General features: G+C 29.4%; 1 protein-coding gene across 1 annotated transcript in view; it reads right to left on the bottom strand.

The window, feature by feature from the left end:
* Nucleotides 1-401: 401 nt before the first annotated feature.
* LOC106462616 (glycerol-3-phosphate dehydrogenase [NAD(+)], cytoplasmic-like) overlaps nt 402-12,858 on the bottom strand; it is a 32,659-nt gene continuing 20,202 nt past the window's right edge. The window contains exons 4-9 of the mRNA XM_013922559.2: nt 12,441-12,582; nt 9,677-9,789; nt 8,225-8,455; nt 4,236-4,342; nt 3,615-3,707; nt 402-2,948 (exon numbers count right to left, since the gene is read on the bottom strand). Coding sequence (XP_013778013.1) covers nt 2,945-2,948; nt 3,615-3,707; nt 4,236-4,342; nt 8,225-8,455; nt 9,677-9,789; nt 12,441-12,582 — 690 coding nt within the window. The 3' untranslated portion in view covers nt 402-2,944. The remainder of the gene's footprint in view (nt 2,949-3,614; nt 3,708-4,235; nt 4,343-8,224; nt 8,456-9,676; nt 9,790-12,440; nt 12,583-12,858) is intronic.

Genomic DNA, 12,858 nt, shown 5'->3' with positions numbered 1-12,858 from the left:
TATACAAAATAAACCTTCTATTTTGGTGCAACTATTGAAATTAGCTTTAATTCTTCATAACCTCTGAATAGTGGGTGACCCAATGGGTCACGGTGGTCTAGTTAATTTTAAAATGAAAAAATAAGTTATATTTAGTATTTCTTCAAAATAAAGGCTACAGTTATATATTTCAGTCATGATCATTCACTTCAAAATAACAACAAACAGAATTGAATTATATACATGAAAGGCTATATTTTCATTTTTTACATATCCTAAGTTGATCAACTGTTGCTATGACCTGTAAATATATCAATAAAACCAGATCTATTTGCTAATAATAATTGCTAGATCTAACAAAAAAAAATGTAAGAAAGTTTCAATCACATTTTCTTTCATGTATAATAACATCTATAAAAAATTCCAACAATTTTAATAAATATTTTTTTTAAAACTAGTTAACAATTAAACAATTATTTAGTCAACAAATCTATTTCTACTTCCGTACAACTTGACCAGTGTCCTTAGTTTAAAGATAAATTCAGTAGTTGGAAGAACTTAAGATTTCAATTCATTTATCAAGTTACGCATCAACATGAAATTATTATATACGTTTATATCTATCAAACTTTAAACAACTCTAACGATCTTTATAAAGCAGTTGTATGTTAAGGTTTTAAATTTCCTTAAACACTCTTACTTTTTAGGTATCATTAGTATTTTCTATGCAAAAATTGTCTCTATGTACAGGTTGATTTGACAAAAAGTCATGACCATTTAGCAATAAAACAATAATGTGTATATGTGAGCAACATACACAAAAAACAACACTTTGATTTATATATAATTTAGATTGACCAACTGTTGCTATACCCTGTACAAATATTACTAAAAAAATTATTTGCTTATAAATATCTATTACTAACGAAAAAAATACAGCTAAAACTTCTCAATACTACAAGCCACCATTATTGAAGATGTACATTCATGGAAGAATAAGGGGTTAAAGGACATATCTGAATGTTGATTAGAAAGGGTGGAATTAGCAGTGATTAATGAAAGACATGGAAAAAGATTATACACCTAAATGACTGAGCATTGTGGTAATTCAAAAGAACTTGCTTTGAAAAAGTGCCAAAGATTATGCTTTTCTCTCCAAAACTGTCTATTTTCTCAATGAAAGCATTTATAGCTGCCAATGCTTTATTTATTTTTATCTTATTTAATAATGTAGATTTAACATCTCTGTTTTACCTTGAAATGTGCATTTTATAATGGTGTGCCAAACTCACAGACAGATAAACATGCACAGGTCTTTGACACTAAGCTCCCACTTTTTTTTGGGGGGGGGGGCAGTCTTAAATATGCATTTTCTCTCACTATATGACTAGCAAATACTTGTAAACCATATGATACTCACATATATATGGCTTGTGATATAGAATGCATCCAAAATGACTATAAATAGTTTGAGAAACATGAAAAAAGTATTTTTAAAATGTAGTGGTTTCAGTCATTAAAAGAGATAGGCTGTAAAAGAGTATAAAAATGAGATGCCTAATGCACTGTTAATGTAACAAACTGTATTCATTCTGGGTAAAGACACTGCAGACTCTAGTACTTTATGTTCAATTGTCTATCACAACATACTGCACAAGCCTTAAATATCACAAACAGAGAAAGATGAAACAGAAGAAATAAGTATTAAAAGTTATATAAGTAATGCATTCTTTTCCAACCATTACTTCAAATTCTAGAAAAAAATAGTTAAACTGTTTCATATCTCACTTTCTAAGATTTGTTTTTACTAAACAATAATGAGAAGTCATTATTTATTTCAATGCAGTACATTTAAAATGCCTATGATGAACTAAGTTCTCTATTCCAAGTTCATGATACCATACCTAAATCAACCTCATGTGCTGTCTTCTTATTCAGCATCTCTGTACCAGTTCATTCACATTTTTAGACAATAAATATGGTTTAAAAATATACTGTGAAAAATTCATAACTACCTTCATATCTCAAATTATAGGGTTCTTATCAATCAGGTAACCTAACCAACAACAAAAACACACACACACACACACTCAAAAACTGTTTATGCCAGTGAGCTTAAAGCAGAAAGTTAACTAGTTTCCAAAGCTTTCTACACATTAATTTATTTGTGTAGGTTTTTCAACCTATACTAAGTGTCAATAAAACCTGGAAACTATGAAAAATAATAATAAGACAGCAAGAAACAGAATAACTACTTTTGAAAATAAGTTTGTGTCAGTTTGGGCTCTGCAAAAATTAAACTGGGCATTCACATTCTATTAAAATATATCTGAACAGAACTAATATCAATCTATAATGTCATCTATAACACAACAGTAGAGCTTGTAATATGCACTTTGAAATGTGGCAAAAAATTCTACATACCAGATTATTCTGAAACAATACTTCTCTAAGAACAGTGATGAGTTATTCATTCTTTAAAATATTAAAAAAGAATCCCAATTATTATACAGAAACCTATTTTGTACAATGACTTATTATAATAGTTCTATATAAATTATAAGAGCTATAAATGTAATAAATTGAAAAAGATTACGAATTACAATTATTATTTTTATCTTTGACTTATAAACAATTGATTTAGATGCAAATGTACTACAGGGTATTAAAATCTCCTTTTAAAGAAAGTTTGCATATGTATAACCTAACCTGTAAAAGCAGCTTGTGTGTTATTAGGAAATAATATATAGAAAAAAGCATCACCAGCTTTTTTGTCTGGGCCACAAACATACACATTTATGTAACAAGACTGTGTATTGCTGACTAGCTTGGTCACATACATACAAGTTTATGTAAAAAGACTGTATATTGCTGACTAGCATAAACTTCAAACAGGCCAACTCTCCTGTGGGTTACTCAGGTCTTCACTTGCAAAACACTGAAAGGACTATTGTCAGTGAAGATTTTATCTGAAATATAAATTCAGATATTTTTTCATATCCATATAATACATACAAAAAGAGGAATGAATAATACTTTTTGTTTTCTCAATTAAACTCTCAGAATACTAATAACAACTTAAGTCTTTAGGAAGTTGATGACTGTATTTTAAACTTCGTCTCTCCATTTAACATTTCACTTAAACATGGGATATTAAGATTGTTTCTAACCAATACTTGTTTTAAAACTTAACAGTTCAAGTCTAGATGTATGAATTCAGTATTATTCTGTTCTTACAATACTTTTAATTTTATTAATTCACAGAATAAATCCCATGCAAGAATATTATAGTAATTCATTATATTTTTTCATTCAGAAATGTGTTGTTTGTTTGTAGTTAAGTGCAAAGATGCGCAATGGGCTATCTGTGCTGTGCTCACCACAGGTATCAAAACCCAGTTTCCGGTGTTATAAGTCCTCAGACATACCACTGTCTTTTTGTTGTAAAAAACTGTTTCAAGTTGGGAAAAAAATTATATGCTATGCTTAAAAAGTACTTTTTGTTTTCCACAATATTAAATATACATCAGATTGCTAATAGTATAATGATTAATAAAACACAATAAGTATTTAAAAATATAAATCAAAACAATTTTAAAAGAACTTGAATATAAAATGTCGTAGCATATCCTTACACGTGTTCTGGATGATTCTTGATACAGTTTATCATCTGTGTTGGAGGTAGATTACCCTGGCAGATCTGGTGGATAGCTGTAAACAAGGGAAACCTGTTGGCAGAAGTCAAATGATATTTTTTCAAACACTGTTTTGATTAATATTTTAATACATTCATATAAAATACCCCACTTTGCTAATGAGATTTAAATGATGAATCAATGAATTTCAAGAATTATTTCAGTTAAAAAAATTAATTTTTCATTAAAGTTTAATCATATAATAAAAGTTACAAATACAAAGTGAGGAACACTTAAGTATTATATCTACAGTAATTATATGTGTAAAAAAAAAGTCATGAGGCCAATTTTATTTGAAAAGGCATGTCTAAATAACCTCAAATCCTTTTTCATGCTAGAAATAAACAAAAAAGAGGATGCATAAAAAACAAACACAAATTTCCTATTTAAATACAAGAAACTCATTTTGGTGGTAATTTCCATCACTAATCTACATTTTGCTTGACTGATGAGGTAAAACTGTGGTATTACAAGAATTGGAACAAATGAAGCAACGACAAGAGGATCAGTGTAGTGATACATTGCTAATATAAATTGCTGAAAAGTTAATACAAAATTAACCTTTCTTCCATTCCTTTGTTTTTAAGCATGATATGAACTTCTTCAGCTGTCTGAGGCCCCTGCATTCTCTGTCCATTCAACATTTCATTTTCTAGCTCTTCAATTTTCTGTAATTTATAATTTTTCTTTAAGATTTGTAGCTTGAATATATGTTATCAAACATATTTAGAATTTACAAGCACTTACATTAATACCATGGACACAAACATAAAATACAATAAAAATGCTAAGCAAACTATTATATTTGCAACTGTAGCTTAACAATATTTAAATAAGTTTATATTTTTTGCATACCTCTGATTGATATTTTGAATAAATATAAAAATTCATAAAATCAATATAAAGTGTGGAATTAATTTATCACAAAACTAGACTTTGGTCTCTCACTAATCCTGGTAGTCAGTGACTCTCAGATTAACTGATTTCTGTGCAAGTATTAGATAGGTCCACTCTATTACCTGATATTTGTGTAAATTTAAGCTAAGATGATAAAGAGATTGAAAATGTGATGGAAGGTGAACAACGATAGTTATTAAAAACAACAGTGTGCATGCTTGTACAAGATACTTGATAATCACCTTCTGAGTGGACCTGTGAATTGATACTTCCCTCTAGCTAGATCTCCAATGAACCATTCACATTGATAACTATTCAAGACTTTATGTATTCTGACTAAAACTGATACTTGGAACTAAACAGATAACTTCAGTTTTATTCAAAAGTGATATGATATTCCTACATATCACAGTAGCACCACATCCTCATACAATGAACAGCACTGTCTTAGATTCAAGGGGAACTAGTGGGGTCTTGTATATAAATAGATTGTAGAATCTAAAAATATGTTTCAGCACAAACTGTGGTATACATTATTGATAATACTATCACTTTCTGAAGAGTTATCAATATATACTTTACATATGACCACAAAATCTATCTGAAAAAACTAGAGGCATAGCAAAAATCTATATAAAATAAAACAATATTAATATTTACTGATTATAAAAAATGTATTTTCCTGTGATTGTAAATACCAAATAAATTCTTAGAAAGTTGTAAAGAACAGGACTGCAATAAACCTCTTTGTGAGCCACCATACACACACATAACTACTATGCCTGATTAATCTGCAACAGCAAAACATTGGCAGAAAAAAAAAGATTTTTTTTAGTATTATGAGAAAAGTAAAGGTTTTTTTTCCCCAAAGGAACCTGTACTGAACTTTCTATTAGATTCAAATACACGGTAAAATATCCTTTTTTTTTCGCTTTTCTCTTTATGACAATCATTCCAGATACACAATTGCAATTCATGTGATATTAACATCCTTAACTAAGCATGGATTATAAAACATCAATTGATCTAAGTAGTAAATTCTAATCAAATGTATAGTGTGCATTTGACATGTTAAGTAGTAAAGCTTATTGTTGAAATAATTATATTGTTGCTTGTGGTAAAACAAAAGTTCTATCTAAATAAAAGAAGTTATGATGAAAGAATAAAATAATTATAATTATAGGGACTATTCTTTGTCCTTGTTTATCTGTGGTTATAGGTGCTTCACCTGAATAGCTTTTTCAAATTTACTGTCAGTGTACTTGGTGATTTTGGTAAGGATTTATATAGAAAATAGGGGATTCAAGCCAGGAGTTATTTGTCCAAGATTGGTTAAAAAATGACCTGCAACTGTACTTCTCTCATTATTTAGTTTATGAAGAGAGTCAATATGTTCTTCTAGCCTTATGTGTAGGGTTTATATGGTTTCATGAATGTATGTATGATGACAGATGTTACATGCAAGTTGGGAAACAACACTGGATACAAGACACCTGTCTTTAGACTGCAAACACATTTTTGTAAGACACTTGGCTTTATTACATTGAAAATTTGGTGTTATAAGGTCATTTATTTACTAGTATTAAAATGTCTTTCATATTCTAATATACACTACAGAAGTTAAATAATGGATTATAAATTTAACCTTGTATTCTTTTAATATCTTCAAATTTAACAAAACTGCATTCCATCAACCTATTCCATGAGGAAGATTTTCTATTGAGCCAGTAAAAATTATCAGTAACCCCAAAAATTATTATAAACTTAACTGGAACATCATTATAATGTTTTCTCTCTCTTTTGTTTTTTTCTCTGCTGCATGTTTCCATTTAGGCAAGTAAAATAATAGTTTCAAAAGTCATACATGTATTTTCAGTTTATTGTTTTCCCCTAACTAAAAATACCATATGGCAGGTTATAATTAAAATACAGTAAAAATATGGATGTTTGCCAAAAAGTTAAAAACTGAGAAATGTTAGGAGAAGAGCAAAACATAGTCGTATATGATTAAGTACAGTATATATTTTTTATGATGTGTCATCAGTATAAAAAGCTGTACAACATTGTCACAAATGACTGCCTTTAGCTTCTGTATCATTAATTACTGAAATAATTTGAGATTTCCATATAGGTATATTGTGAAGTCTAGCTAGTATAGTATGGTGAAGCCATTAAAATGCCAAGACAAAGAGAATTAACCCCCCTTTGATAGAGTCAGAATCAAATCTTTATTTGATGCTGGTTGGAGTTTAAGAAAAATTGAAAAAGACCTTGGATGTTCACCGAGATCAGATAAGGCAGGGGAGAGAGAGAGAAAGAAGCTCACTGAAAGATAGAACTGGGTGATTAACTCAATTAATCAATATAATCAATTACCTATGAGCACTGATTACATGAATTAATGTCCAGAACATAATCAACTTATCCAAGTTAGTATTTCTGGTTATGCTTCATTTAACATAGTGCTTATTTATTACAAGCTAGGGTAAGATTGTGTTGATAAAAAAATGTTATAGGAAGTTAATATTCATTATTCTTTACACACTCAACAACATTTTGTTTGTTGAATAACTTGCTCATTTAACTGTTTGTCAGAAATTACTAGACCTGGATTAATAACAGTAAATATATATAACATCATTAAGTTTTAACCTACTTACATGAACAGGACTCTAATTTAATTATGACTAGCTCTATCTAGATAGGTAGCACCGAAAAGGGAAAGCACAGGTCTTACTTTCACCACATGCTCCTTAGACACTGCTAACATAGTACAGTGAGCTATAAGTTGTTTGGTTTACTGATTTCTCAGCACTCACATGTGTTTCTGCACTTTCTTCTAGCCTATACTGTAAACTTTAAATGTATTAATCATTTAAATGTCTTCTTTCTAAACTCCAATTGTATCAACAACTTCTTGCTTAAAAGCTTATGATGTACTTATAAAATTAAGTTTTTTTATGAGAATGATGGAATTAGAAGAAAATATTCCGAAGTATCAGTAATTATATGGATGTTTTGGGTGTTAATGTGATTTTAATATTTTTTTTATAAAACTTCAATTTAAACCTTAAATCATTTTAATCTCTGCAAATAGGTCATCTAGTATCATCATACGTTTTCTTGCCAAATAGTAGATGTTGTATTATCTGTTTTTCTAAGATTGGAGAGAACTTGTTTTCACTGAATTATTCATTGTCTATCACACTCTGTGACAAAAATCCATTTTAGTTTTATCATGTCACATCTAGTTTTAATGAAAAATTAGTTTATTTAGTTTAAGTAGTCTTGAGAAAATTTATAGGGAGAAAAAGATGGAACAGTATTAACCATATTTTTAGTTTGTTACAGGTTCCTACTACACTACATATATGATACTTTTCACTTACATCACCGTGGGATTAAATTACTTAATCCTAAACTGTTGTACCAGAAAATGTATATAAATTTATATGTAGGGTAGTTTGAAAATGTCTTAATTTGTCTTTTTAAATGCTGAAAATAGAAATATTGGTCTCATGAGAGAATGATCAATTAGTTGAATGCACATAATTAATGAGTCCAACAATTAAATGATTATCAAAATCCACTACTTTATCTTTGTTTACCTGTGAGTAACAGCATTACTAAAAAAACAATAATTAATTTCTTACTTTTCCTGTTTTTACAAAAGCTTCAGCAACCTTCCTGTTTCTGCCACCGTAACACGTTGTGATTAAATCTGCCACTCCACAGCTTTCAAAAAATGTACTTAGTTTGGAACCAGGATAGAAAACATCAGCAAATTTTATCATTTCCATTAGACCAAGTCGGATCACAGCAGCTTTAGTGTTGTCTCCATAACCTAAGCCATCCACAAACCCTGCACCACAAGCAACAATGTTCTGCAAAATACAAATGTAGATCATCAGTAATTATCCCAATGGGAAAGGAGCATAATTCAAATAAAATAAAAAGATATAATGAAAATTTTTTTCAAACTACAATTAATGTAAATATATCAACATTTTTATTTTTGATGCAATTTAACTTTGAGATATTCTTATACAAGTAACATGTATAGTTAGCCATAAGCATAGTGCTACACATGAAGCAAACTTACAACTTATACTTAGCTGCATTTTACCCCAAGTCTACACACAGTATTGTGTTTATATTCCTAATCGCAAATGACATTTTCTATGAAGTATTATTATTCAGTTTACTGTACATGTACATAAAGCCATCGAACAGTTATGCAACACAGTATAGGCCATTAAGAATAGAACTAGGCGATTAACTTGATTAATCAATTACCTGTTAGTATTGATTACACTGATAAGTATAATTTAAAATCATCAACTAACCAAAATTAGTGTTTAAAATCATTAATATTTTTGACTATTCCAATTGCCATTATGAATTCTCTTTGCCATTTTGCCACAGGGAAAGCAACCAATCAGCAGGACCCACTACCAACTCTTGGGCTACTCTTTAGAGGGATTGACCATCACATTATAACCAAACCATAGCTGAAAGTGTGAGCAGGTATGGTGCAGAGTTTTGATCTCGCAACCCACAGACTATGAGTTAAGCTTCCTAACTACCAGGTCATGGCAGGTTCTGCTGACAGTATTAGATTACATATTCCTTAACTATCTTAATAATTAATAGTGTATTATTGTAAATATGATTGTTTGGTACAAATTACAAAATATTAAGCAAAAAAATTAACATATATTGCTGACTTCAAAATATATGGCTCTTCATCATTTGCTGCTTTGACAAAATCTACATCTCCATAATCTACTACAAAAATGAACTTTTGGGTAAACAATGTACTCACCCTACATTTTAGACTACATACAAAAAATTTTATCTTTAACTAACCATATGTTAAAATGATTTGACCTTGCTCCAGACAAAAACAAAGAAGTAAAAATTGAATCTTAGAACATTCTAGACTAGATAGACCAGATATTTTGAGTAATAATCCATCTAGTTTCAGTTTTTTTTTTTAAACAGGAAGATTTACAACTAAATGACAGACAATTTATTAACACAGGGAAACCAGACAACATAGTAAATAGTTTATGATTTATATATATTTATATATATCCACATACCTTTAATGCTCCACAAATTTCAATAGTGTTGATGTCATCAACAACTACCACTCTGAAATAGTCTGTCTGGATAAGTTCTTTTAATAACTTACCCGCTTCTTTGTCTTTACAACCTGAGTGAAAATAGCAAGGAAAACAATTTATTCCATAAAAAGATTTGGTGAAAAACATTTATATTAACACTCTGGTCTGAGTTAAGTCCTAGTTTATTAAATTTTGTAGAATAGATATAGCTAGATTAACATAAATATATGACTATTTAACACAGCTACATACAGCAAATACTTCTTTAAAAAATGTGAGACCATTATTGAAAGTCAAGGTTACGATGCAGATTTCATTTATAATGCTGATGAAACAAGCCTTTATTGCAATTCACTGCCAAACAAATTACTAACATTATATTGTGAAACTTCTACACCTGGCTATAAAGTTAGTATGGAACAAGTTATAATAAAGGTTTGTGCAAATTTGAGCAGAAGTCACAGCTACTTTTGCTTTTTATTGTGAAATCTAAAAAAACTTATGGCCTTCAGAAATGTTAAAATGCTACTTGTTGTCTACAACAATCAATAAAATGCATGGATAAATGGTAAAGTATTTTTTTGAATGGTATGATAAATCATTCATTCCTAAAGTTAAAAGAGTACTAGAAGAGTATAAGAAAAGTAGGTTAAGTCTTGTTACTTCTTGATAATGCACTGTCTCACCCTTCAACCACCCTTCTGGAATATAATGACAGTATGTTTAGGATTATATTTCTCCTTCACAATGTCACTACTGTTAAACAGCTTATGGACCAGATGGTAATAGAAACAATGAAATGTCTGTACAGAAAACAGCTCCATTGATGACTCTTATTGGAAGATAATAACAATGAAATAAACAATGTACAGTATTTAAAGCCTTGACCAGAAAAGAATGTTGTTACATGGTGGCAGACTGATGGGCTACTGAGAGAAACACAACACTTCAAAAGGCTTGGAATAAAATCTGAAAAAGCTGAAGAAGAGGTTACTGGTGGAGATGAAGAAGAAAATGTAACAGACAATTTGCTGCATTAAAAGGAATTCCTGGATGCTCTGAGTTTGTGTTCAAATGTTCAGACACTAGAATGAAATGGTTAGAGGAAGGGGTGTGAAACTGCTTTATTTGAAATGATTTTGTGATTTAGCCTCAAAAACAAAGATGTTTTCCTCCTTAAAACAGAAATCTATATCAGACTTTTTTTTCTATAAACTGAAATTCTGCTCTGCAGCCTATATTTGGTGTATACTGTACTGTACTTATTTTTCTTAAACTTATAAGTCAATAAAAGTTACCTGAAAGAGTTGCAGCATTAATGTTCTGTATTTTCCTTTTAATTATGTCTGGTTATCCAGAGTTTTGATACTCCGAACTACCTTTATCCTCAATTAGTCTGGTAAATCAGTGTTTTTTGTATGATTTTGTTTTCTGTTACACCTGATGACAAAAAAAAAATTTTTTTTACTATATGTTTTCCTTGTCAGGAAATTTTTCAGTTACCTGTCAAACAAACATTAACTTAATTATCTTGCTTCCTCTTTCAATTTACTGGGGTAAGAAAAATAATTTATAGGCTTACAAATTATTTACATGACAATTGTTTTGTTTGAAAGTACTTTTAAAGATAATAATAAATTGGATATTTTTTTTATATATGTATATGCTAAATAAATAGAGATGACAAATGTTAAAATTTATTTCATAACCCTCATTTTCGAAACAGATATCTCCTAATGCCATTTTCAAATTAAGGCCTTCACAAGATCTCCCCAGAAATGAACATGAGCAATGCAGAAACATAGATTTACATGTAATGCTAACTCTTTCTCATCAACAGTTGCTTGGTTTGAGATACTTGTAAACTTCCTTTTTTTAAACTTGCTGGATGTTTTCATTATAAGCCTTCCAAACCCATGAAATGGATGATGAAATCGTTAAAAAACTTTAGCATTTATCCATCTACAACATTCAAAGAAATCTTCAAAATGGTTGTGTAGGGTTAAAGTTGAGAATAAATCTATGTAAATTTGCTGTAGTAATTATTGTTACCTTCATGTTGCAGGATTCCCTTACAGGTATGCACTACATGATATTAAATTAAGTGTTTACTATCATAAATAAAGAAATAAATGGAATATATTGTGAATGATGTTTTTCTATGAACATTAGAATTGAAATTATACAATAAAATATACATCAGGTTCAGTAACAACTACCCACAGTAAATGTATGAGACTGTCTTGAACCTATGGTAGGTTAGTATTCATGCACTTATACAGCTGACGAGTTAATGGGGATCTAAGTGTAATATAATTAAAAATAACATTTAAATAGATTATTGAATATGTATTCTACTTTATGTGAATGAACATATTTATACTGTACTAAATGGAAACCATTTTTTGTTTCACATTTGTAAAAAATTTGTAGTACATTTTTGTTAGCAAATACATTATATTTGTGAATATCATATAAGAAATGTATTCCAAAACTTATAAAATGTACCAAGAGCATTTACAATTTTAACAGAATGCTTCTTGATAAATTCAATAACTTCTGTTGCTTATTCTACTTTTCAGACACCGTCTCATTGAATTTCAGCCAAAATTAGTTTTCATTCTGTCTGTCTTGAAATATGAATATTACACGTGGCTAAACAACGTTCTCTCTAAAATTAAAATTTAGCCAAGCATTATTAAAGAATAATATAGTAAAGGTACAGAGTTCAGGAACCAACCTATTGTTGTCTCGCAGAATTTCTCTGCTGCTACTTCACCAGCAAGATTAGCACCCATCAAAACTGCCATATCTATATTTAGCAATTTGTTGATCACATTGCTAATTAATTCAATGCCACCACCTGGTGTAATATCAAAACCCTAAGAAAAGAATGTAGATTATTCATAAATATTTACCCGCATTACCATTTTAAGATATACAAAGATATACACAAGCAAAGCCACAGTTGAAACTTTCAAATAGGCTAATTCAGTAGAAAAAGAAAATATTAATTTAAATTTGCCGTACGCTTTATTAATCTTCTAAATGGAGTCTGTTTAATTTTTTTTTTTTTTATCTACAGTACTAATTCAAAATTTTAAGGATTGTTACAAAGATTAGGGGTTATGTAAAAACTACTCAGCTCAAATTAATAA

Source organism: Limulus polyphemus, unplaced genomic scaffold (genome assembly GCF_000517525.1).
Source record: "Limulus polyphemus unplaced genomic scaffold, Limulus_polyphemus-2.1.2 Scaffold1208, whole genome shotgun sequence".
In the NCBI taxonomy this organism is placed as follows: domain Eukaryota; kingdom Metazoa; phylum Arthropoda; class Merostomata; order Xiphosura; family Limulidae; genus Limulus; species Limulus polyphemus.
This window is presented reverse-complemented; position numbering and strand designations above follow the sequence as displayed.